The sequence below is a fragment of the Anser cygnoides genome, chromosome 2 (genome assembly GCF_040182565.1).
Source record: "Anser cygnoides isolate HZ-2024a breed goose chromosome 2, Taihu_goose_T2T_genome, whole genome shotgun sequence".
NCBI classification, from domain to species: Eukaryota; Metazoa; Chordata; class Aves; order Anseriformes; family Anatidae; genus Anser; species Anser cygnoides.
Window position 1 is genome coordinate 137,073,999 of NC_089874.1, and position 26,513 is coordinate 137,100,511.

The following is a 26,513-nucleotide window of genomic DNA, read 5'->3' on the forward strand; positions in this document are numbered from 1 at the left end:
ATTATATTTCATATACCATATGAGCACCTAGCCCTTTAGTACTGTAACTGCTTCAACTATCTGCAATCATCTTCAATTTTCACTTTAATGAATACCTTGTGTTATTAGAATCACAGAATATCCTGAGATGGAAGGGACCAACAAGCATCATCAAGTCCAACTCCTGGCTCCACACAGGACCACCCAAAAATCAGACTTTGTGTCTGAGAGCATTGTCCAAGTGCTTCTTGAACTTGAGCAAGCTCCAGGCCATGACCACTTCCCTGGGGAGCCTATTCCAGTGCCCGACCACCTTCTCAATGAAGAATCTTTTCCTAACATCCTCTCTGGTTATTTTTCACCATCTTTACTATACTTGTCTTCATTCACAGCACCCAGAATCCATCTGGTATTCATGATGTGCTTAAAAAAAAATACAAACTTCATAAATAGTCTGTGCTTCTGCCAATATAAACTGTTGCATCCATATAATGAGGAGCAAGCCCAACCAGAGCTCAGTCCTGCAGCTCTTGCTGCATCATTAACACACTGGAAGGCCTTTGACACGGTTCCATGCAACGTTCTAATCTCTAAATTGGAAAGATTTGGATCTGAAGCGTGGGCTAGCAGGTGGATAAGGAATTCGCTCAATGACTGCACGCAGAGAGTGCTGGTCAAAGGCTCTATGTCCAAGTGGAGACCAGTGATGAGCGGTGTCCCTCAAGGGTCTGGCTTGGGATCAATGCTTTTCAGTATCTTCATCAATGGCATAGACAATGGGATTGAGTGTACCCTCAGCAAGTTTGCAGGTGGCACCAAGCTGAGTGGTGCAGTTGATACCAAAGAAGTACAAGATGCCATTCAGAGGGACCTGAACAGGCTGGAGAAGTGGGCCCATGTGAACCTAATGAGGTTCAACAAGGACAAGTGCAAGGTGCTGCACCTGCGTTGGGGCAATCCTGGACATGAGTCCAGACTGGGAGAAGAACTCATTGAGAGCAGCCTTGCGGAGAAGGACCTGGGGATTCTGGTGGACAAAAGGCTCCTCACATAAGCCGGCAGTGTGCACTTGAAGCCCAGAAGGCCGGCTGTGTCCTGGGCTGCATCAACAGAGCAGGTGGTGGGAGGTGATTGTCCACCTCTGCTATGCCCTCATGAGGCCCCACTTGGAGTGCTGCATCCAGGTCTGGGGACCCCAGCACAAGAAGGGTCTGTTAGAATGGCTCTAGAGGAGGGCCATAAAGATGATCAAGGGGCAGGAGCACCTCTCGTACAAAGAAAAGGTGAGAGAGCTGGGGATGTTCAGCCTGGAGAAGAGAGGGCTCTGGGGAGGCCTCATTGCGACCTTTCCATACTTTAAGGGGTCTTATAAAAAAGATGAGAGGACTCAGGTAGATAATGATAGGACAAGGGGAATGGTCTTAAACTAAAAAAGTGGAGATTTAGACTAGACAATAGAAGGAAATTCTTTATGGTGAGGGTGGTGAGGCACTGGCACAGGTTGCCCAGAAAGGTTGTGGATGCCCCATCCCTGGAGGTGTTCAAGGCCAGGCCAGATGTGGCCTTGGCCAGCCTGATCTAATGGATGGCATCCCTGCCTATGGCAGGGGGGTGGGAGTTGGATGATCTTTAAGGTCCCTTCCAACCCAAGCCATTCTATGATTCTGTGATGTGATTCTGACCAGCCACAGAGTTTGCTGATCCTCGTGTTCCTTGCTGATCCTCATGTTCTGCTCCCACACCTTGAGTTAATGCAGTTGGCAGAGCTCTGTACGCTATGCTCTGTCCTGTATGAACTTTATATAAAGATCTGTTTACCAAGTCAACACAAATATTGTCCCGATGTTGCTTTGTTAATGGCAGCGGACATCATCTTTTCAGTTTGGGTTAACTGTAAGTGCATCTGTTGTAGACAAGGACTGTGGGGATCTATGCTGCCTGAAACACCAAGATGCTTGGTGGGAATAGGAGGAAGGGGACAGAGGTAGGAAATAGGAGGAAGAAGAGGAGTTGGCAGTGGCTTGGCTATGCTGTTAGCTGCATCAGGGCAGTGGTATGAATGAAGGGGGCTCTAGAAATAGCTGGAGTGCTCTTGCTTGCAGTGCAGAGTATAAAAAGCCTTCCTGAGCAGAAATAGAAGTGTAAGCAAGAAACCAGAGGATGTCACAGCCTTTTCAGGCAAGTATACTTCCCTTTGCTGCTCCACAAGAAACTGTGTATATGTGTAGCTACAACACAGAGAAGAATTGCTATGTGCAGTAAATTGGAATGAAGGGAATCCTCATTGCTGAAGGACTAGTCATATTCTGCTTGGCTTTTAAAATGAATAAGAAAAATGTTATGAAGAACTGAATGAGACTTCCTTTATGTTACCTATACTTACTTAAAATGCAAGGTAAGGATAATCATCCTTAGCAAAGGACCTAGAATTTGTGTTCACAGAGGAAATGTCTGAGAAAGAAATGTTTTTCATGCAGGCTGCATGCTTAATGATTGCTCAATGTTGATCTGTGTGCAGTTGCTCTAAATTTGTGGGAAATGTCAAATACAACATAACCATTAGGATCAGGCCAATAATAATACGGGAAGCATTAATGAAGAAAACATTTTGTTTCATGTTCCAACATGCAGCCTCTACCGAACTAAAGCAGTGGACTGAAGCTGGCTCAAGGGGTGGGTATATGAACAATGTAAAGGTGCTCGCCAGCTCTAAGAGGGGGCAAATGCCTGATGACAAAGGTCCTCAGCGTAGCACACAAAAGCCAGTCCAGTGCCCAAACTGAGAAACGTGACAAATTCAAGTTCAAATTTCAGAGTGAAATTAAGTATGCATTCTTGAAAATAGGATTGCAGACCTGCTTTTTAGGCTATAGTCTGTTAACACTGCCCAGATGAGAGCAAAAAAAATTTAAGATGACTGAGTCTCTGGTTAAAGAATGTGGCACTCGGCCTCTTGGCTCTCCCAGCAGAGAATAACATGCCTGCAAAACAGTTCTGTTGCCAAAATGTGTTTTGATATATTATAATGTGCATAACCACAGGCTTGCAGGCAGCTGAAGTTGTGCAATCTTTCCATGCAGACTGAGAGAGCTTTCAGGGATAAATAACTTCTTCACAGATAAAAAATAAAATAACTTGGAGGCTGTTTATTCAAAATACTTACTGTGTACCTGCGTTTAATAGTGTTTAAAAAAAGAAAACAGCCATTTCCACGTAAACATTAACTGCAGACCTCTCTCAGTCTATCTCAGAAAGCATGTTTTTACAAGATGTTACTTTAAAAGGAAGAAATAGGAGGAGCACTGACCTAGGATAGGAAGGTTTGGGTTGTTAGTATTTTTCCTTTGTCACTGTGGGTTACAGAAGGGAACGTGCAGCACGATGCAGCTCTCTTGCTCGTTTTCCAGTCGGATTACCGAGGCTGACTGGAGGGATATCTGTGTTTGAATTCAATTAGTTCACTTTCCTTTCTGGATTAGTAGCCCATTCTGATTAAGTCCTGTTATCTGGTGCTTCAACTCAGTCCAGCGACTGAAGACTCTTGATCTGCCGGATCAGCTCCTTCCAAATGCCCTTTGACACGCGAATACAAATCCATGCCTTACTATTGGTCTTGTTGTTCATGGAAAACAAAAATTCCAGGTTAGTGTTCTTGCATTCATTAACTATATGATCTGCCCAGAAGACTTTATTTTCTGAGGTTTTACCTATTTTGGTAGATACTGTGCTGCATATCGTACTGGCTCCTTTTTTTTCCAAAAGGGAGAGCAATATATTGTTTCAGAAGACAAAGGTGAATACATTGGGTAAGCTGTTTCAGTCTTTGCTTATTTTTTATCCTTTTTTAAAGTTTATTTAATTTAAATAAGAACTTTACACCAGATCAGCATGTTTTGTGTATCATGCATCTTGTCAGAAATTATTACAGAAATATTACAGAAAGTCCACAGATACATAATTTTATGGGTAAGAAAAGTAACAAAGTTGATAAATAATTTAATAATGAATAGAATTAAAGAAAACATAACAAAAACTGCACAGATAAACGTTGTTTGAAATGAAATAATACCTAGGTTTTTCAACTAGCTACCATTACCATTACTCCTCTGAATATCCTTCTATTTTGCCAACTCATCAAACAAGAATAAATGTATTCTTTGTGCACGGTGTTAGAAACAAGTCTCATCGTGCCTTTCTAAATTAACAGGAGGGAATTAGACTGCATTCACTTACTGTTAATGTCTGGGAAACTGTTCTTGTCTTCAGTGGCACGTGGATGAAGGGGTTTTGTTTTTATTTGGGTTGGTTGGTCGGTTTTTCACCTTCCTTGTTGTCTTATTTCTGTCACGACTTTCTAAGGAATAGAGAGCAGCTGATCTGCAAGCTGTCTTCTGCCTGCTAATGACCTCAGTTGAGGTTGTTTGGAGAAACCACGTTCCAGGAGAGTCTGGGATCTTCTTTCTTGAAAGCTGTCATTGATTTTAGTGTTCACGTAATACCATAATAAAAATAGCAGCTCAAGGCTAAACTGAGAGTGCGAGAAGAGGCTATTCATACTAGGAATAACTACGCTGCCCTGGTGAAACAGATGTGTGCGTATGTAGAGCAGCGGTAGGCAGTCCCTATTCAATTACAGTAGCCTCTCTGCTGAACGAAGCAAACATGTAAGCTGCCGCTTTCTCTTTTCATCTCTTTCTTAGATTTGGACTAGAGTAGCTTCTCTCTCAAATATCCTCCATGCCTTGCTTTGGGGTGGGAATGGAGTACTGGGGGTGGAGCAGGTTCCTCATCTGGGAAAATCAGCCTCTGAGCACGCTAATGTGGCTGGAGCATTTGAAGCATTAATTCGTCAAATATTTTTATAAACATAACATTTAAAAAACAAAAGGAAAGCTGATCACTTCCTACTAAGTGGGATGTTTTCTTCAGAGGAGGTCAAAGTGGATTATTTTTTCTATTGCTTTTTTATTTCATGCTGTTCCTTCATAATGCATAATGTTGTATTTTTTCGCTTCATCTTCTCTCACACTGGAAAACGTTCGACAGTGTTACTTATCATGAATACTCCCTTTAAGATTTGCTGAAGTTCATGCCTAGAAACAGTGTTTTAAAGTTCGATCCACACATTTTTGGTCATGTTGAAAACTTAAGGCTCATCTGATTTCATTCCCAGGTAGCTATTAATACAAAGTTATATGTTGGTTGTTTTTTTCATTTGGTTGGTTGCTTTTTTAATATATTTTGTATTTTTTATGTTATTTTGTTTTGTTTTCTTCATTTTTGATCATTCTACTACACACAAGAAAAAAATAGAGTGTACTTGAAGAAGATACTGAGACTTCTCACGATTTTTTTTAAATGTCTTTCTACACATATATTGGCTTATAATGTAGACATATTTAAAATATTCTAGATTTTGTTTTTAGATCTCTTTAACATCATTCATTATCTAACAAACTAGGAAACCTTTTTTTTTCCAGTTTTATTGCCTGGCTTGAGTTTGCTATGTTTATTGATAGTATAGCAGACTTTCATTATTGAGAAATTACATGGCAGTAGATAATCAAGTAATTAATAGATCATGAAGTTATTTGAAATAACATTAAGTAGTAAATTTGATGCCTGGCATGTTTCCAGCATCATTGATAGGATATGACCTTCTAAATGCCCTCCTTTTGTAAGGGAATCTATTAAGGGGAACTATGTTGGCCTTCAAAAGAGATCCTCTAAGCTATCTACTAGTATTTCTTGAACTAAAAGCTAGGAATTTCAAAGCAGCCTAATGAATAGAAGCAGCTCAGTCCCTCGGGAAGTCTCTGTGAGCAGTCCTTTAGACGTCACACTTCCATAACCCCTGACCAAGCCTTGCTCAATCATTTGGCAAAGGTTAATTACCTCCTCAAGAAGGAGGCAGTCACTCATTAGGCGGTAGATCCCTGAAGGACGGGGAAGTGTTTGAGAAAATCCTACCCTGCCAAACCAGTCCTGAGCTAATTTATGGAAGAATTGGCTTTAGTTCAGCTTTGGTTCTCAACTATTAGTAAGTTGTCCCTTCTTTCTTCACTTTTACATGACTTCTGGTGGTGACTTGAGGGGAAAAAAAATGAAAAAAAAAACTGTTGAGAATTATCCCTTTATGGTATCATTTTTCTTAACTTTCCAGCTGACAGTCTACAATTTCCTTTCTGCTGCTTTTTGTACAGATAGTTGTTGTGCTCTTTTTTTTTTTTCAGAGAGGTTGTGGAGCTCCCTCCTTGGAGATACTCAAAAGGCTCTTGGACATGGTCCTGAGCAAGCAGCTCTGGGTGGCCTTGCTTGAGCAGGGGTGTTGGACCAGGTGGCCTCCAGAGGCCCCTGCCAACCTTACCCCTTCTGTGATTCTCTACAATACAGCTGGGAGGTAAACATGAGACTGCAAACAATTCAGGGCCATCATGCCTATGTATGCTTAAGGCTTTCTGCTTTTTCTCCAAGTGGAAAATTTTCTTCAATTTGTTGAGGGAGCCCCTAAGAAAGAACATGACCTGCATGCAGACAGGATTTTGGAGTTCTGTGGTAGAGATCACTTGCCAACGCAAGGCACAGGCAAGTGTTTGCAGCTGTTTCACTTGCCTGCTGAAACCTCTGAGGCACATCAGCATGTTCATACCTGTCTGAGCCTCTGATTTCCACAGTCCATGGGGGCCCATAGAGCAGGGACTTCCCTTCGTGCCATGAAGCTTTTATGTCCTGCATTTCAGACTTCAAACACAGGAGTGACTGAAATACCTGTACATATATTTTCGATGTCACAAAGTTTTCTTATTGCAATAAAGTTAGTTTTTGCACTTTCAGACATGTTAAAGAGAAATGTCAGAATAGAAAGAACCTCCCTTTTTTAATTACTGCGTAAATTATATCTTAGGATGGCACTCTTAGGAAGCCATTCTGATTTCCTGTCTGCTAAAGGATTTACTGTAAGGACTTGTTGCCTGTTATAATGAAGGTTTTTGCAACTGAATATGGACACCCCATGTAAGAAGTCAACTTGTTACAGCTGTGATGGGTGTCGCCATCGTGAAAGCCCTCCCACGCATTAGCTAGTACTGGCTTTATCTTGGATTATGTGCCTTGAAATATCACCTACAGGGATGCCTAAGTGACAGTGAACAGAATCATGTTTGACCCGTGAGTCTTAATGTAAGCTTTTCTGCTCAGCAGTTCAAGGCAGAAGCAGTAATGATGGTCCCAAGAGGGGGAGACAACAGGATGAAGAGTACATGACACATGAAGGTGAAGTGACATTAATGATAGTATGGCAGGGCAGAAGACAAGACTGTGGGTCAGGGTTGGTAGGAATAAAATAGCAGAAGCTATAAATACGGGAAAGGATTAGACCATGGCAATAGACTATGGCACCCCTTCAAATGTTTTTGCCATTCTCTGGATTGTAACAGCAGTAAATTCTTCGCACTTGTGACAGAAGTGTCATAATTCTTTTGCTATGATACAGGAAGATTTGTACAGGAAAGCAGTTCCTAATTTTCTTAATATCTTGAAGACTTTGCTGGGAACTAGTATGAGTCCTAAGTAAAACCTTGTTTATTTAAGGAAGACATAGTCCTAAAGAAGGAAAATAAGAAGAAAAAACTTCAATATCATGACCTCACCGAGTGAGACCAGTGCACTGTCAAAGCTAGTGGGAATACTGCGACTTGGAGTAGGGAGGGAGCTAGGCTCCCCAAAAGGCTTTGTCCTTAAGGAGCTACTTTCTTGCAGATTTTCAGCTGACATAAATTGGGGAACTCAAGCACAGTAAAGTCACACCTCTTTGTTATGGAAACTGAATCTCTTATCCTTTGATTCTCAGGCTGTTCCTATTTGTGAACTTAGTGTCTGGTTAAAAGTTTTGCTAATGCGGCATTTCTCAAAGTACAGAAGTTTGAACTGTTTCTTGTTCTAATTTTTTTCTTTCAAAATGTTTTTATCCAAGGTCACTTATTTATGAAAGAAATATTTCCCTGCGCAGCTCTGGTTACACATTTTTAGAGATCTGAAATAATCTTTTGCTAGCACAAGAGAAGAAAAATATGCAGAACATTGTTACTGAAAAAAATAATTTAATCTTTAACTAAGCATCAAAGTTCAGGTTTGATATCATGCACGCAAGTTACCTGTACTACTAACAACCTATCAATTGCATTGTGTGTCTTACTTTACAGGCAAACAACTTTATCTCAATTATCAATGAGACTTCATTTCAGGAAAACAGATAGCCTCTGGTTTGATCTCTCTACTTGCATAGCTCCACGCTCAGATCATCTCAGGAACAGCTGCATTTCAAATTCTGATTCCCTTTGAGCTGTGCCCACAGTTGTGCATTTTGGCTTAGACCCAGAGCTGTGAGTGACCCAGGAAAAAAATGTACACATAAAGCCCAGATCAGGCAGAAAAAGCACAAGGTGATTTTATACCAAGTCTGCTGCCAAATAGTGGATTTTGAGAGTTAAACCAAACTCTGCCTGAAGTTCCAGTGTGTTGCTGTCCTGATGGGCTGTCCAGACAGCTGCAGTCACAGGACAGGGCTCCTGCCAACATCTTGTGTAGCCATGGAGAACAGAAACAGAGACAGGAGCTTCTGGAAATACTACCTCTCCTCTCCCTCTCCTCTCCTACTTCTTCCCTCTTTTTTTTCCCACCATCAGAAAACTTGTGTCAGTGGTAAGAAACTGGGTATGCTCATTAGGAATTTTAAGGGAGACAGGACTGGTATATTTGATGCCTGAAATTTCTCCCCCAGACCAAGGTGATGTTTTTTATTCTTCAAGGGACAAAGTGAAAAGTAAAAGGAGTCACCTGTGTGTGAAGAAAAGGTCAGCACAGGGTGGAAGACTCAGCTGTCACGCTTGAACACCTATGGAAAAAATTAATATTTAATTTTACTTCATTGTTCCCCCAGTGCTTCTGCGGCTAGAGAAATACATTTGGGATGAGGAAAGCATTTAATCTTTAAAGGGAGTTTGACATCTTTTAATCTTTAATCCTCATCAGGCCTCATTAGTTATTTGATCAACTAGGAGACTGAGTTCATAGAATCACAGAATGAATATATCTTTGAGGTCCCTTCCAACCCAAGCCAAATATATATTGGATATATATTCAGATATATTTTCAAATGTGGTGACAGCCAAGGGCAGGGATGTCACCCACTAGATCAGGTTGTCCAGGGCCTCATCCTACCTGGTCTTGAACACCTCCAGGGATGGGGCAAAGGAGTTGCACCCAAAAAAAAGCTATAAAGGAATGCATCATTATAAATTATTCAGGGCAGCTAAAACAGACATACATTACAAAGGAAAGCAAAATTTTCAGGAAATTTAGGATTTTTTTTAATGGATATTGATCCACATTTTAACAACGTATTTGTAATCAAATATTTTCAGCCAGTGTCCTGTGGAAGAGTTTTGTTCTGCACTACACACACAGCTTTGCTTTATCTCATAAGATTTTGAGGAAGTTTTCTTTGGAAGTGCTTTGGAGTGAGGGAGGGGAAAGGAAGGAGAAATTAATTTCTCTTGAGACAGGCACCAAAAAAAGTCATTGTTCTAAGCAAGCATTAGTATGAGTAAACCTGACCCAAGAATGGGTGTAGTCAGGGGACAATCACTGCCATCCAGGCTGTTACCCTTCCCTTCCCCATCCCATCCCTCACCACTGCAGCCCCCGAGGGGTGTGATGTGTGCACAAGGCTGATTTATCTCTGCAGCTACACAGTTGGGTAGTTTTCCGCAGCTCCTGCTGTATTTGGATCTTGCCCTGTGAGCAGTGGTGCTGGAAGCTCTCACAAACATGTTATATTGGGCTCCCTTGTATGAAAGTGTTCCAGGAACAGGGTGTTCAAAATTCAATCCCTCTGCATGCTTTCGCCCAGAAGTCAAGTGAGGTTAATAACTAAGCAAGATGCATTATTCACTGCAGCTGTAATCTCATCTCTTGGAACAAACAGCTCAAGCTCTTTTCCTCATCCTCACATTAACATTAACCACCAGAAGCTGGAGCTTTTGAGTATCTTTTTTTTTTTCTTTTTCCTGTGTTCTTCAGTAGATTATTTTCAGATGTATATGATTTGATTTATATATATACATATATTTGAATAATGAAACAAAGTTCTTCCTGGGCTATCAGCATAATTTACGGAGAGGTATACCTGTGTGGGACACTTCAGTTCTATTAGAGCATGTTTCCAGAGGAAGAGTGTCTCTTTCTTCCTTAAGATTACTTCAGTAGCATCATGTAGACTTACAAGTCAATACAAATGACAAAGGTGAACTCAGAGTTCAATTTCAGGAATGTGAAATGAAGAAAGGAAAGTTACAGGGTCTGTGACCAAGGACAGTGACCTCTCACTCATCCATTAAAAAGGTACGCAAGGGTGAAAGGTAAGAAGATCCACTAGTATGTGATTCCTGGACTACAAGATGAAAGCAGGCAAAACAATTGTTCTTTGTACCATTTGTGCATTGTACAGCAATTATCTTACTCACGTCTCTGATGCCACATGCTTCACAAAAGATGTCCTCTCCTCTTGTTTTCAGGTAATGGTAGTTGAAGATGCCGGCGCCCTGGCGAATATGCTGCAATAAAAAATCCAAATCCAAGACTGGAAAAGCTGAAATTGACGATATGGCAGACGCAAGTGATAAAATGCAGATGAAAAAAGAAATTACATTACTAAATGGAGTTTCTTTAATTGTCGGGAACATGATTGGCTCTGGGATATTTGTATCTCCCAGAGGGGTTTTAATGTACAGTGCTTCCTACGGACTCTCTCTAATCATCTGGGCTCTTGGTGGAATGTTTTCACTGTTTGGAGCTTTGTGTTATGCTGAATTGGGAACATCCATTGTTAAATCTGGAGCCAGCTATGCCTACATCCTGGAAGCATTTGGTGCCTTTGTGGCTTTCATCAGACTGTGGTCTTCTTTGCTAATTATCGAACCAACAACTCAGGCAGTGATAGCAATCACATTTGCTAACTATATTGTTCAACCAATTTTTCCTCATTGCGAGCCACCGTATGATGCAGTCAGGTTGATTGCAGCTGCTTGTATTTGTAAGTAAAGTTATGATTGCTAGAAAATAAGGATTATAATTGTAGGTGCACAGAGATATTTTTCAGAATTTCTATGCCTTTATCTTTCATGAAAATAATTATTGCCTCTGTAGAACATATTCTGAGGAACTCATATGCTTTTTGTTTTGTATTTTATTTGAGGCTGAGATTATTAGAGGGAAGAGGAGAATTCCAACAAGTTGAGGAAAATTGTAGCTGCTGATTAAACATATCTCTGTGAATCATGGGTCTAATTTGCAGCCCACACATGGTCTATGTCCTCTCTCCCCTATTTCTTGCAAATCATTTAAGATGAGTAAAAAACTTAAAACCCATATGAAATTAAAAAATATTCTGCCTAATATGAGCTTTGTCTCAGGAAATATTGAGTAGCAACCACATACTCCTCAGAGTTGATTTCGTTAAACACAGGGATAAGCGTTACAAGTCTGTCCTCCAGTAGCTGGACCGTACTCAAATTCTTTGCCATAAGATTTGTATTTGTCAAGATAGGTCATCCTTCCCTTCCCCTTCCTTTCCCCTCCCCAATATGCTATAGCGTGATCTTTTTTAAAATGGTTTAAATTGTATAACAACAAAAACTTTAATTTTAACTTAATAATTTTAACTTAAGTTAGTATAATGTATACTGACAGTTCTGCAAAGGTGTTCTCTCTGTAGCCCTGACTCTCACCAGCATGGTACAGAAGAAGTTCGCTTCTGAAGAAGGCTCCATGATATAACTTGAGACCATCGTGGCCACTCCACACTCTAAAAGGCAACTAACCCTTTTCCAAAAAAAAAACCAACAAAACTTTTATCAGCTGAAAGTCTCCACTTGCACAGGAAAGCAGTTATTTATTAGACCAAAAATAATTTCCCCAGTATTCTACATGCCTCTCTTGAAGTCACTTAAGAAAACCAGTCTTCAAATACTGATGTTTCTTTAAGCCTTTTTTTGGGGGGGTTATTCTTGCTGCAGTCTTCATGTGAATCATCTGTGGTGTACTCTAGTACCTCTGATTTCCATGAGCTCATGTACCAGGTGTGGCTGGCAGCTGCTGCTTTCTCATACAGAAAATTAGCTGCCTCACCACTGACCAGGCCTACAACCAGCATTTTGGGTAGCAGCCCAGATTGCTCAGAAAATTACAGTTTATTATATTGACTGTGATATGCAGTGTCATATAGCAAGCTTATTACTAGCTTGAACAATTTTGACAAGGCTCAGGAGCAGTAGAGTTAGTTGGCACCTCACCAACACAGAGAACATTTACATCTATACATTGTATGATTTACTGGGAATCTTATGGCAAGATCCTGATGCCTTGAACTTAATGACACAGAAGCACATAATACATGTTGTGTTACATACATATGCAGTAAATGTATCCCTTGCAGTGTTTCAAATAGCACTTTATAACATCACAAATAATGCATAAATGTTCAGTTTTAAAAACTTCAGTCAACACATATTCTATCCTTTTTAAGAAATACTTGCTCCAGTTCTAGCACTTACTGGTATATATTACTTTCTTTTTAAATGAGACGTATGTTATTAAGTTATTGAAAGCAGATTTTTTTTTTTTAATTAGAGCATAAAACATATTTCAATGTCTATGCCACATTTACTAGAGCAAGATTTACAGCAGTCCTTTATTTACAGACAAGTTTAACTTATATGCAAACCTGACACTGAGCAGGAACAATTATTATGTAACCTCTTGGGGTTTTTAACACCAGAATAAAAATAAAATTTGTCCCTGTTGCACAACGTTGATATGTTAATAGGGAATAGTGAGGGCACATCAGGTCCTGATGCCATAAATAGTTAGGTGCATCATTACTTTAACAGCTGGCTGGACACCCAGTCAAATATGCAGAGTTGCTCATGACAATGAAGACAAAAGTCCTGTGAGCATCTGCAGTTGGATGCTAATTTCCTTACTATAAAGAAAGGTTTCTAAGTGGTTTTCATTTTAAGCATTTACATTTTTTTCAAATCTGAAGTGCAGGTGATAGGCAGGTCAAAGAAACAGAAGTAAAGACCAAGAAGCGTGCTGGAGAAGAAATAGCCCATTCTGATCTGTGCTTGAAAGGAACCTGAACTGCCCGTGCTACATTTTTTTTTTTTTTCTCCTCCAGCAGCTGGGCTTCATACCTGATACCAAATGCACACCTGTCTCTGTTCTGAGTTACAGAGTGGACAGGGATATGAGCTGCCTGTGATGCTGAGTGGGTGCTAGAAGGTCAGGTGGGCACACCAGCAGGCGGGCAGCACTACGGTACACCGTGCTCCTCACAGTGTTTTATCTGCTCCTTGGGTCTAACTTGTGCAGCAAAGCTGGATGCAAAGAATACGGCAGGAGGAGGAAAGGAGAACAAGTTGACACCACCCGATCTCTGCAACCAAACTTCTCAATTATTTCCATTAGATACTGTCAAAATTAATGCTTGAGAGAACTCTCTAAGTAGTTCTGTAACCTTCAGGCCTGGGCTCAAAGCATGAGTGGCTCAGCTCCTAATCCATGGGCACAGTGAGAGCACACTGACACAGCTCAGCTCAGTGTCCTGAAAAGAGCATCCAAACTCCTTGGTGCAGAAGTTGTCCTTACTCTGTATGCAACCAGAGCTTGAATCAGCAAGGAGAACTTCAGTGCAAAAAAATGGATATAAAGAAATCACATCTACATGTGAGCAACTCTGTTGACTTTAAGAAAATTTAAAGGTTTAAAGATTATTTAAAAGGAACAGGACTTATCCTAAAATTCAAAATCAGGTGTTTTCTTCCTACCTGTTGTCATGGAGTAAGCATCACAGGTATTTCATTCATCTTCATAAATCTAGGTGGTCCTGAAATATTGACATTGATTCTGTTGTATTTCTTGAAAGAAGGGTGCTCTGTGGAAGGAAGCATTTGAAATAGTGATGCCAAACACACTGCGCTCCTCTCATGCATATTACATTTCTCTACAGGTTCCTTAACGTTTATTAATTGTGTGAATGTGAAGTGGGGAACCCGTGTACAAGATGTTTTCACATATGCGAAAGTTATGGCTCTTATCTTGGTGATAGCTGTTGGCCTTTACAAAATTGGTAAAGGTAAGAGTATTTTTCATTTACTTGAATTCTTAAAAATGAACCATAGATGAATTTCAAAATCCATTCAGGAAGATCAGACTCTATAAGACTTGCATACAAAGTATTATTTATTCTGAAAAAGTTGTCTGTCATAGCAAGATTAGAGGAATTTTATGGCTCACTAGGCACTGGAGTTTAATTAATCTTCTGTCCTTACTGTGGCAAACCAGCGCACACCAAGTCCTGCATTGCAAGGCTGAATAGCAGATTGCAGCTGAATTAACATCAGTTTGGTGTTAACCAGATTAAAGTTAGCCTCGGTGTCTCAGTCTCTTGCTACTTAAAATTAGTAGACTAGTGTTGCTCCTCCTGGAGCGCCGCAGCATGGCAGATACCAGAGGAAGAAGGAACTTGCTCTTTTCTCCAGCTACAGTAACGAGCCCCTGGTCAGTGGTGAGAGGGTGTGCTCGTTCCTAGAAACAGGGGACAAAACTGTAATACTGCGCTCCTGTGAATCACTGTGGTATCATAAGGCATCACAGGATGGATGAGCCATCTTTTATGAGCAGTAACTGGGCTGAACTGTATTTACATAACAGCAAAATGATCGTTTATTCCAGTGCTACTTCTGATCTTTACATATGACAACAGATTTGATTTTATTAGTTTGGGATCTGGTGCAGTGAAGTCTCTTCCAACTCCAGCTCTGTTGCTTAGTTACTAAGGTTTCTTTTTCATTTTCCTTTCCCATGAAATCCCTAAATAGCCATTGTGTCTTTATTCAGTTAAAATAGAGATGGTTTTCTCTCTTTGGTTTGGGAACTGTCTTTTTCTTCTGCAGAAACTAGCTTGTAAAACCTAACAAGAGTGATTGTTTTCCTATATTTTCTGGCCTTCTTCTTTCTTTGGCTCCAATTACTATACTGTAAAGCTACATCAGACTTTAAGGGAAGGGTTTTGGTTGGTTGGTTGATTGGTTTTGTTTGTTTGTTTCTTTAGCCATAGTGGTGCATGTCAGTTGTCATTGATCTGTTCAAGTCTAATGAAAACTGAATAAATGAACGCAGTCCTGAGGTTGGTTCCTTTACGTTGTTACCTGGGGTCAGGAGGGAAAAAGGCGGAGAGGAGGTCATCTTGCAAGGAGTGCAAAATGCTCAGGGCTTGTAATAGTGGTAAAGGTCTCATCTCTACTCTGTCTGAACAGAACCAAGCACTTAAATACAGCAAGGGCTGGGAGGAGAAATGATCTAGACTTCTGGAGGAAGTTGTGATCAGGTCAATGCCCTCTTTTAAACTCAACAGCTGCTTCAGTCTATGATTCTGTGATTCAATTGAAAGAACAATTGTCACATTTTAGCCTTGCCATACTCCTTCTGACGTGCTCAGATATGCCACTTTAAAAGAAGAAAAAAAAAAAAAGAAAAAAAAAACAACACTGTGAATGTATCTGATTTTGAGAAGGTTTGACAGTTAGAAAGCTTTTCTTGATCCTATGGGATTTTTCCTTTATTTGTTCCTTCCTACCATTTTCTTCAGCCATGTTGCTGAAGCATGTTTGGATCATGTAGGTTCACCTTCCTCTATTCTTGCAGTCTCCAGAGAAAAAGACTTTATTATGAATGTGAAAGACTGGTATTTACTGTTCTTCAAAGATTGCATTGCTTTTGTGGTATCAGTATATTCCTTAGTTTAACCACATGGTGAAGTTTCTTCATTTTATAGCAAAGACCTTACTTTCTTCCCTAATAGATGTTTCAGCGTATTTCTGTCTTCCTTAATACCTAAACCCACTTCCATTTACGTTAGATAGTTTGCTTTCCTCTGCAAATTCAGACAGGCTTTTCTTCCTCTTTTCAGGACTGCAGTGAAGATTCATGCAGTTTCATGAACATTTCTTCTATTTTGCAACTTTATGCAGGTTGTTGTCTCATCTGATTGAACTAAACTAGAGGAGAATTTTGAAAGGAAAGATTTTCCCGTGTCTTCTCTTAATTTTAGGGAGCAGCTTTGTGGGAGAGAGCATCCTACTGAGAATGGTGTCCCAAGAAGTTCTCTCTCCATTGCCCACCAATTCATCTGGTGATAATAAAGGCATGGTTAGGAGAGGAGGAAATGTGAGACAGATTCAGGAATTGAAATTGGGTTTCCCAACCATTTCTCCCTGGCTGAGAGGGTGTAATGCCACTTCAGCACATCACCCTCCTTTGGTAGGCTAGGGGTCGGTGCCAGGCAGGGGAAGCTGTGAGTTCTGGTAGAATTTCACAAGTGACATCCAAATAACAAACATGGGAAAACATGTTCTGCTGTCTCCCTGTTAGAGTTGCTGTCTGAATGTCTGTATTCCTCTCCTATCTGTCAAGTTAAAATGCGACTTTTAGGTATAGTAATGAAACCAGGAATGAATGGGTTTTATTTGGGGGGCAGGTGAGACATTTAGCGTAGTGTCCTTCTAGGTCATAACCTTTGACGTGTAATAGGTAATTGGTATCTGCTCTTTGTACAGGAGAAACAGAAAACCTGAGAGCTCCCTTCGAGGGCTCAGCAACAAACCCGGGAATGATTGCACTGGCTCTGTACTCTGCCCTCTTTTCCTACTCGGGGTGGGACACCCTGAATTACGTCACCGAGGAAATGCAGAATCCTGAGAGGTAAATGGATGTTCTGCTTTCAGAGCTCTGGAAAGTGTTCTGCTAAGGCAGGCGATTGCAGGACAAGCTGCTTTCTATTTGTTTCCAACGGAAGTTATTCCAACCATTTTCTCTACAAAAGCTCTAATTTCCAAAAGTACTAGTAAGCGCGAGAACTCTTGTGAATTGTTGTCATCTCTCACCAATTGTATCACACCAATAAATCATTTTCCTACACTTATGTATTTTACACCTTACGCTTTGGGCCAGAATTTTTAAATTAAAGCAGGAGGAGAACAAATCTCTGCTAAAAGCAGAGAAAAGTGTGGGTCTACCCAGCCTTCTAAAACCTCTCACTTCTTCTCAGTCAGACAAAACAATTACTTCGTTTTCCAAGACTGCTTTTGCCACCAATAGAGTAAAACTCTGTTAAGTTTATGACTGCTTTATCATGTGAAATTCAGCTTAACTGTTTATGGGGAAAATGTTTAATTTTGCTAACGACAAAAAGTTAACTGAGAAATGAAAAAAGTCCACAGTAGCACTGGAAATGCCATCTGCTCCTCTCTGTAGGGATGTCCACCCCACTGATACAGTCCACCTTGTTTTGGGACATGCAAAGGCTATGAGTCAGGAAAAAATCCTACGATCAATAAAACACCTAAGCGTGCATATTAATCTCATTGCTTAAGTGCTCTCTTACACTGCTTTATATAAAAGGCAGTTTATAGTTTACAGCTACAAATGCACAATTTTTCTCCAAAGCTTATGGCAGACCCACAAGCAGCCAACTAAGCTGCTTATGGAATTGTTCTACACATGGCTGCACTTTATTTTGTAACCTCATGATTAGAAAAGGTTGGATTGCACAAAAGTGATGGAGGTATACATTTACAAACGTTTGAATTTGGGAACCATCTTCTATTTAAATTTAAAGAACATGGAATAATTTTGCTATTTTCCTTTTGCAGGAATTTACCACTTTCTATTGCAATTTCCATGCCTATTGTGACTATTATTTACTTGATGACAAATATAGCGTACTATGTAGTGCTGGACATGTCAGCTCTCCTCACAAGTGATGCAGTGGCTGTCGTAAGTTAAATAAAATGATAAAAACAAAAGTTACTGTATGTAAGTAAGCTCCATACTCTTCCTCTGTGGAAGAATCTCAGGTAGCATACTTATCAGGAATACGATTGAAATATTTCTATGCTGATGATTTTTGCTTTGTTTTAATTTGTATGTGTGTATGTATAGGAGTCCTGGTATATTAGAAGTTGCATATAAAGCTCGTATCCAATAAATCTGCTCTTTTAAAATCCTCTTTCATACTTCATAAATCCTGCATCTTACAGTACTTCACTATAAAAGATGCTTTCACTAAAGCCAAGCAGAGGAAGAGCTATGGCAAATCTGGGTAATTTAAGAACCAGGATTTGGGTGTGGAGTTTTGTTTGTTTGTTTGTTTGTTTCATCATTCTAATGTACACTGGGTGATTTTGAGTGCCGTAGGACTGCAGCAATATTTTCAACACAAAAATTTGCAGTGAAATGCTTTTTTTAAAAACCTTTTCAGTATTTTATACAAAAGTACAATTATAAGTCATGGATTAATGAAAACAGGATTTGTCAGATTACACTGTAATCAATACATCTTCATCTCATTAACTTGATCTCAGCTTAACTTTTTTTTTTAAATCCCTTTTTTAATTTATCTGTCGTTTTTATTTTTATATTGATCATTTTTTCCAATTTCTAATTTTCCTAGTCATTGCCAGTGTTAGAGAAAAGCAATGGCTGTGACGCTATATTTGGGCTGGTTATGTTCTCATAAGAGCTTCCCGGGATTGTCCATATGTTTAATGTAATGGGCCTCACTATTGTTTTCTTTTTCCATTGCAGACGTTTGGCAGTGAAACCCTTAGTTATGCTAAGTGGATAATTCCTATAGCTGTGGCCATGTCCTGCTACAGTGGGTTAAACTCTTCAATAATTGCAGCATCTAGGTACGAAATATAAGATGTATTTAAAATAATTGAAAATGAATCATTTGTTATTAATCTGAATTCTTTGCATTGTAAAAGTGACAATTTTTTGCCATGGTGAATTGTTCGTTTATGCTGGAGGGATTGTTATGATCTGGCATGTTATCTCGTGCCAGCACTCGATGATCAGCACCAGCTGATAAACAGAAGGCACCAGAGAAAAAAGCAGCATTTACAATAGAGTAATACAATAATTAATGTTGTCTTTGTCAAAAAGCAATAAGATATTCCTCAGCTAACTGTCTGGGTTTTGTGTGTGTGTGTGTTTTTGTTGTTTGTGGTGGTTTTGGTTTTGTTTTTTTTTTTAGGCTTTTTTACGTTGGAGCCAGAGAAGGACACCTCCCGGACAGTTTGAGCTTAATTCATATAAAGTGTTTCACACCAGTCCCTGCTCTTCTCTTTAATGTAAGTGAAAGCCTGGCCCAGTGCCTGGCGTGGTTTGCTGGGGATGCAGCCCTGGGGATGCAGCCCTGGGAACTGCTCCACCTCCTCCCTGCCCTACACTGCTCCCTGCCTTCTCCTGAGTTGGAGGGGGAGTTCTTCCTCGAATGGTCAGGATTTTTAAAACTCATTGAGGGCAGAGGTGGGGAGGTGTTACTTTGTCTGGTGGATTTTCTTCAGTCGAAAGAGAATTGCCTGATTCACATTTATGTGCGCTCTGTTTGTACAAGTAGTCAGAATTAACAACAGAAACACTACTTAGAGATTGGCTCTTTGTAACACGTAGACTGGAGTTAAGTCTATATGTGCATCTTCAGAGCGTCCGCGGGAGAAGAAAATGACAGGAAAATCTCTCAGACCCTCTAGTAGGCTGATTTTCTAGGGCTGTAGTTACAACACTTGGCTAAAGCATTTAAATTTAAATACATATGGTTGGATGCCTATATCCGTATTTACATTTTCCTGCTCTCACAATACAAATAAATCTTGCAACACAAAAGCAAGGGAGTGTGGCCCACAGAATTAGTGCAAATGATTTTAATAAATAATCCATAAACCTAGTAGATTAAAATGGGGGGAGGATATGCACAAGCAGAGAAAGTGGAATCATTCAAGAGTGTTTCATTGTTTTTTATTTGAACGTGTATTTTATTTGGTATCTTCCCTTGCCCTGTGTTACATAAAGTATCATACTGGTCCTGTTTGACACCAGATAATTTATTAATGGTTATTGTCTCTTTATGGATACCCTTCTTGGATAAATTCTATTTGCACTAGTACAATGAGCTGTGTACTCCCTTAGTACACCACCATTCCCCTTTTTCCCAGTGGATTTTTTTTTCTTCTGTGCATCAAAAGAAGACTGTATAATTCTGTTCCTCATGTTTGTAAAAACAGGCATTAAATTTCTGCTATTTTAGGTTTTATTTTACCCTTTCCATGCAGAGTATATAGCATACCTGCATAGCACAGAATTCACTCTAACAGTTTCAATCTGAGTGCATTGTGAGTGCCTCCAAAAGACAAACTAAATTAAAAGCTAGTTTTCAAACTGAAGACAACCAGAAGAGCAAAGTAAGCTGTTGCCTGCAGAAGGCTTCTTAGCAATCCTCTCCAGCACCACACAGCTTGGTGTCATTGGCAAACTTGCTGCAGGTGCACTCAATCCCACTGTCCATGTGGCTGACAAAGACGCTAAACAGCTAAATGTGTTTGAAACGGGTCCTTTTACAACTTTACTACCTCTTTATTTTAGATGACATGTATTTATTTTCCCATTAAAAAGTCTTTCTTTTATTATCTCTAGGGCTTAATGACTTTGCTTTATCTCCTCGTGGAAGATGTTTTCCTCCTCATTAACTACTACTGTTTCAACTACTGGCTCTTCGTGGGTCTGTCTATTGCAGGGCTAATATATCTGCGATATACTCAGCCACATAGGCCACGGCCTATTAAAGTAAGTAAATGAGAGGAAATAAGCTGCAACAGTCAGCTAATGCACATGTTTATCTTACCCATACTACCAGAACCGTAATATTACTTATTATGTTATAGGTTATTTATTTCAGCCATAGAAATCCTGTTAGCATACAAAATAAGAAATAAAGAAGCAAAACTTATCTGAGTTTGCACAAGAACATTTGTTCTGATACTTTGTGAGGTTGAAATGATATTTTCAGTTTCTTTTTTTCTTTTCATTAAAATGTAATCTGACTTTTCAGTATAAATAGACTAAATAAATATTTGGGGTTCTTGGCCCATTCTTGGTCCTTAAGGTTTTGTTCACAGGGAACCTCAATATGTGATGGGGGCTCGAGGGAAGTTCACACTCTGCTCAAACTTACAAATTCAGCAAGAATCCCTCCAAAGCCCATAAACATCTCAAATTCTGCTCATGCAGAAGTTCAAAAGCTTGAATAATAGGCATTCAGTCCTCCTGCTGTATAGGTCATAGGCAGTGAAATGCTAGCTTAATAACTGCCTGCAGAAGAGCATCTGGCTAACAGTTAGGAGAGGGAGCCAGCACAAAAATAAAACACACATACAGTTTGTTTCTAGTTTAATCCAGGAACCCAGGGAAGCAGGGATGGGCACCCAAAGCTTTCCCCAGGCACACAAAGCTACATGCTGGCTCCCACTTCACTGCGCTCTCCTGGCTTCATGACCTGCATCTCAGCCCTGCAGTGTTGCAGCAAAATGATGAAAAATCCAAATGAACATCACATCTTTTCAAGCCTTTCTAAATATTTCTTCCTTGTTACTCTGTCTTCCTAACCTCCTGTGCTGTCTTTACCAGCACTTTTTTCTGTTTAAGTGCAATATCCTGATTATAAAAAACATTCAGCTCCACATTTCAGCTAGTATTCAAATGCCATCTTCTGGACTCTTGAGGAGGCTTATTACTGCAACCAGTGAAAAATATTCTAGTGAAAACAAATTCCATAAAGAAGTTATTGCAATTTCCTTTATTTGTGATATAATTGCTAAGTACCCCAGCAAAATGGTTGTAAATCAGCCATTAGGTTTTGTGGAATCAAAATGGTGACTGAAAGCCCAGCTGAGTTTGTTCTGTTTCAAATTTACAACAAAAAAATTGCAATTGAAGTTAGAGGGAAAATTACCCATTACTTTATTATTAATTTTAAAGTACTGCTTTCAAAGATTAGTCTCTTACTAATGTGGAAGGGAACTGTGCTTGTACAGGTCTGAAAACCCCCAAGTTTTCAATTACACAGGCATGTACCAAACAAGAGGCTCTCAGCAGCATACACTATCGTAATAATACTGACTACTGACTGTAACCATTCAAAAGATATAGACAGCACATAGTAGTCATGTAGTTACTAATTATATTTTTATTAATGACTTGTCTAATTTTAATCTGCAAAACTTGACATTTTTTCCAATAGAATATTTACTGTTTCTTTTATTAAATGTTGATTTTTTAATAATTATTTTTCTTTTTTGTCTCCACAGCTGAACCTCTTCTTCCCTATCATATACTGTTTATGTTCCCTTTTCCTGGTCATAGTTCCTCTCTACAGCGACACAATCAATTCCCTTATTGGCATTGGTATTGCCCTCTCAGGTATTCCTGCATATTATTTGGGAGTCTACCTGCCATTTGAAAAAAGACCTAGATGTCTGCAGTGGCTTTCCGGTAAGCAATACCATCTTGTCTTAGTCACTGTGCCAGAATTCTGAATGCTTGGTCAGAAGAAAGAATAATTTTTCCTAAATTCTTTTTTCCCTATGAAGTTTTGCTATGCTGCGCACAGCTTGTCTGAGATCATTTGCTTCTTCACATGACCCTGAAAACAAAGCTATGCATAAATGTACAGAACAGTCCAGTATGTGGATGTAATATGGCCATTGGTGGTGCTGAGCCATTTCAAAATGTTGGCTCAATAACAGCCCTGTAGGATTGCAAAGAATAAATGCATGCAGTTTGATACGTTGGAAGGCAGAAATACCAGGACACCGTTTACTGCTCAAGGAGTGGAATCTCTGAGTCAGAAGAGTCCGTGTGTTTTCCTAAATTATGAAATAATGATTACTGGCCTGAAGGCTAGCTTCCACCTCTCAAGTTCAGGCGATCTTGAAAAACAATATTTTAATATCTTTACTCATTTTGAACTCAGATGTCAATCTGACAGTTTGATGGAAATATTGGTCGAAATAAGAAAGACTTACTGTATAATTATTGATTTTTTTTGCATTAATCTATTCATTACATGTGTTTAATACATTTCATTAATGTTCTTTTAAGATTTTCCTAATATCTGCGTAGTTCTTTCCAATACTTCAAAATCGACATATATGTCTAAGATATTATAACTTTGTCTCAACTACACATTTTTGTTCTGTGTTACAGTTAAAACAACAAAATGTGTTCAACTGCTCTTCTTCTGTGCGCTGTCAGACCTGGACATAGACATGGAACCTACAGGAGCCAAGAGCAAATAGAGCTGCACCTTGACATTGAGAGTTGCACCTTGACACGTCCTATCTGGAGCATTTTTTATATCCTGAAGTCCTTCCTGAGTATCCTCAGTTAAACTAAAGCACTAGCAATTGTCCTATGCATCAGTTTGATGTCGACTAATTTGTGCTTGTTTTATAAACCACTCGCCATCCTCTGTTTTACAATTTAAAACTAAAAAAAATATGTCTGTTAACAGTTATCGAGTAACATTTTGAAACTACAAAGCACCTTATGAACAACTATTTATCAGTAGATAAGTGTTAAGTATTAGGTTAATTGCAAAAGTGTAATGAAAAGTATTAAGTCCCATCAGAATCCTAACAAATAAATTGACAAATATAACAAAAATCAAATCAAATATTGCAAGATTCAAAACCTGAGTTGGGAAGTAGAAACCGTAATGTACTTCTAATAATGTCATTAAATTCTTAGCCAAAGTAAATAACATAGTTCATACTGATAGACATGCTTTGAATCATTGTAGCATTAGCATTAGACTATTCTAATGCATAATTCCCACCATATATATGGTACCAAATGGAGAAAATGAAAGTTTTCAGTCATTTAAGTTTTGTGAGAAATTTTCATTTGGTGGTATCCCACATTCATTACCCTTTTGCAGAAGCAGTATTTTCAATAAACAAATGACAGTGTTGTAATTGAAGTATTTTTGCTTTCTAGCAGAACAACCTGCTGTGGAGCAGAGTGTTGTAAGGGACTTAGCCATGCTTCGACTAGAGTATATTTGGGGAAAACACATTCCCATAGTGTCCACTGCTTGCCTAGAAGTATCAAGATCAAGTGTGGCCCCATAAATCACATATTTTTTTTTGCACAGTAGAACTTATTTAAGGAAATCATAAGGCGAAATTAAAATCTATTGATATTTAGAAAATCCCTTGAGTCACTGCCCAACCCTGCAGGCTGATCTATCGCAGTCACAGAATTGTTGATGTTGGCCTCTGGAAGTCTCCTGGTCCATCCCTCTGCTCAAGCAGGGCCACCAAATGCAGGTTGCCCAGGACTGGCCTCACCAGTTCCTGCTGGCACAGCAACCTGCAGCTCTGCTTTTCAGCACAGAGAGCCTCCTGCACCAGCTGCCAGCTCTTCACATCGTTCAGATGCCCATCGCACAGTTGGACGAGTGCGTTCACCAGCAAATGCCATGAAATAAAAGGACAGTGAAGAACTACATTCAGTCTCTTGAACATTTTTCAGTTTGGCACACAGAATGTGAAACCAGTCCTAATTAGCTGCCTGCAATGGAAGAGAAAATAACTGTCGCGGGAAAGAAAAAAAGACAATCAACTTTGCCACCTAGGCCACAAAAATGGATGGTCCATTTCTAATCTTCTTCGCTGATATTTAACACCATTTGTTATTCTTGTTGGCAAGTCATACTTCTTTCTGTAATTATATTTGAATGTAACATATATTGTTTCTAATTTTAATGTTATCATTCCTATTTAATTAATCCCAAGTAAGGTACTTTTTTAATCTTATACAAATCCCTGTAACTTCTAGCACTGTCTTTTATTTATGTCTGCCCTGAGAAAGAGGAATGGAATAGGGAAGAAGGCAATCGTTGCCTCTGAAACCTCTCTCCATTCCTTCCATGCAATGTAAGGTCGTTTGCCATATGATAATTCCGTGCATCTCCAGCCCTGTGCGTGCTGACAGGTCTCCTGAGAAACCTATTTGCGTTTCTATGCCATCCATTATGGCAGTTGTGGTGGGACTTCTTTTGATTCAGAGTACAAATGATAAAAATGCACTAAACTAAGGTAAACATGAAGCTATTAGAGCTGCATGTTTTGCTTTTTGGAAGCTATGACTTTTATGCACTAAAATCACTTTAGTATCACAGTCACAAAACATTAAGAGGAAAAGGGTGTGATTTAGCTTTCCCAGCTCAGAACACTCCCACATACGTGTACACAAGTGCCTCTGTTACAGTACAGCACTATGTTGATCCTGCTGTACAGTTTTACAGAAATACTGAATTTTCACCTCATTTTTAAAGGCATCAGTTAATAATAGAGTCGAGATCTCAGACTTTATCAGAGCACACGGAGAGTACAAACCCTACAAGTCAGTACCAAACAAAACCTGGCAGTCTTTGTCTCCACAGAGTTCAAAGCTGTGCTTAGTGCTGAGCTATGTGTCATACCAGGACAGCACTGCACCATCCTCTGAAGTTATTCTTAACAGGACCAAAGCTACCAAGTGATTTGAGACAAATGAGGTGATGTATCAGCTGGTAACAGATAGCAGATACCAAAGGTAGTGTAATAAAGTCTATGAACTAAGACCATTTCCATAGAGAATTCTGAGCTGATAAGCTTCTTCCTGTGTTTTTTTTTGCCAAAATCTGTTTTTGCATGAATCTGTTAACTTTCTGAGCATAACACGCAAGCCTCCATTTTCTTTCTTTCAGGACAGGAGACATGTTGAAGAATATCAGTAGTCAGATGCAAAGCTATAAATGTGAATAATGTTATTGAAATTGTGTATGGACATTGGAATCTCAAAAATGTTCATGTGTTTGTTGATTTTTCACTCCTTTCAAATAATATATGTAAGTTATTTTCAAATATCTAAAGCCAAGTCTTAGATGCTGAAGTATTTAAATAAATCAACATTTGATCCTTGGCAAATGCAATAGTTGTCTGGTTTTAAAGCATAAAAAATAGTATTGCAAGTGAAACTTGCTCTACCTTACCTCTTGTAAGTTGGTTTATCAGGAGAGCAATGAAATTCCAGTTCTTTTTTTCCCCTGGCTTCCCTGTCTGTACCAGGGTTGCCCCATGCTGTGTTCTGCACCTGGGACGGGGCAGCCTCGGCTGTACGTACAGACTGTGGCACAAGAGGCTGGGGAGCAGCCCCATGGAAAGGGATCTGGGGGTTCTGGCTGACAGCAAGTTGAATTTGAATTACGTGTAGCCTGGCGGCCAGGGGGGTGACCCTGCCCTGGGGCGCCTCAGGCCCAGCACCGCCAGCCGGGTGAGGGAAGGCATTGTCCTGCTCTGCTCTGCGCTGAGCAGCCTCACCTTGGGCACTGTGTGCAGTCTTGGGTGCAGCGATAAGAAGGATATAAAACTGTTAGAGAATGTCCAACGGAGGGCTGCAAAGATGGTGAAGGGTCTAGAGGGGAAGACACATGAGTAGCGGCTGAGGTCCCTTGGTTTGTTCAGGCCAGAGAAGAGGAGACTGAGGGCGGACCTCGTGGTGGCCTGCAGCTCAAAAGCTCTACAAATAAA

At 39.7% G+C, this 26,513-nt stretch overlaps 1 protein-coding gene and 1 long non-coding RNA gene across 8 annotated transcripts in view; one reads left to right on the top strand and one right to left on the bottom strand.

Moving 5' to 3' along the window:
• LOC136789774 (uncharacterized) overlaps positions 1 to 4,366 on the bottom strand; it is an 18,293-nt gene extending 13,927 nt beyond the window's left edge. Inside the window, exons 1-2 of the long non-coding RNA XR_010828697.1 lie at positions 4,213 to 4,366; positions 3,287 to 3,591 (exon numbers count right to left, since the gene is read on the bottom strand). This is a non-coding gene — a long non-coding RNA (uncharacterized lncRNA). The remainder of the gene's footprint in view (positions 1 to 3,286; positions 3,592 to 4,212) is intronic.
• LOC106030538 (Y+L amino acid transporter 2-like) lies at positions 3,482 to 25,915 on the top strand. Of its 7 annotated transcripts, XM_066990579.1 has the most exons (11): positions 3,482 to 3,621; positions 3,699 to 3,785; positions 10,554 to 11,071; positions 14,048 to 14,173; positions 16,656 to 16,800; positions 17,751 to 17,874; positions 18,685 to 18,788; positions 19,136 to 19,232; positions 20,575 to 20,724; positions 22,245 to 22,428; positions 23,143 to 25,915. In XM_066990579.1, exons 3-11 carry the CDS (start codon positions 10,570 to 10,572, stop codon positions 23,232 to 23,234), a joined length of 1,524 nt encoding a protein of 507 aa, XP_066846680.1. In that variant the 5' UTR covers positions 3,482 to 3,621; positions 3,699 to 3,785; positions 10,554 to 10,569; the 3' UTR covers positions 23,235 to 25,915. The 7 variants fall into 7 exon arrangements, with proteins under 7 accessions (XP_066846680.1, XP_013027833.2, XP_066846681.1 ...); XM_013172379.3 differs by lacking the exon at positions 3,699 to 3,785 and having other exon boundaries at positions 3,483 to 3,621; XM_066990580.1 differs by lacking the exons at positions 3,482 to 3,621; positions 3,699 to 3,785 and adding an exon at positions 4,520 to 4,643.
• Positions 25,916 to 26,513: the final 598 nt, after the last annotated feature.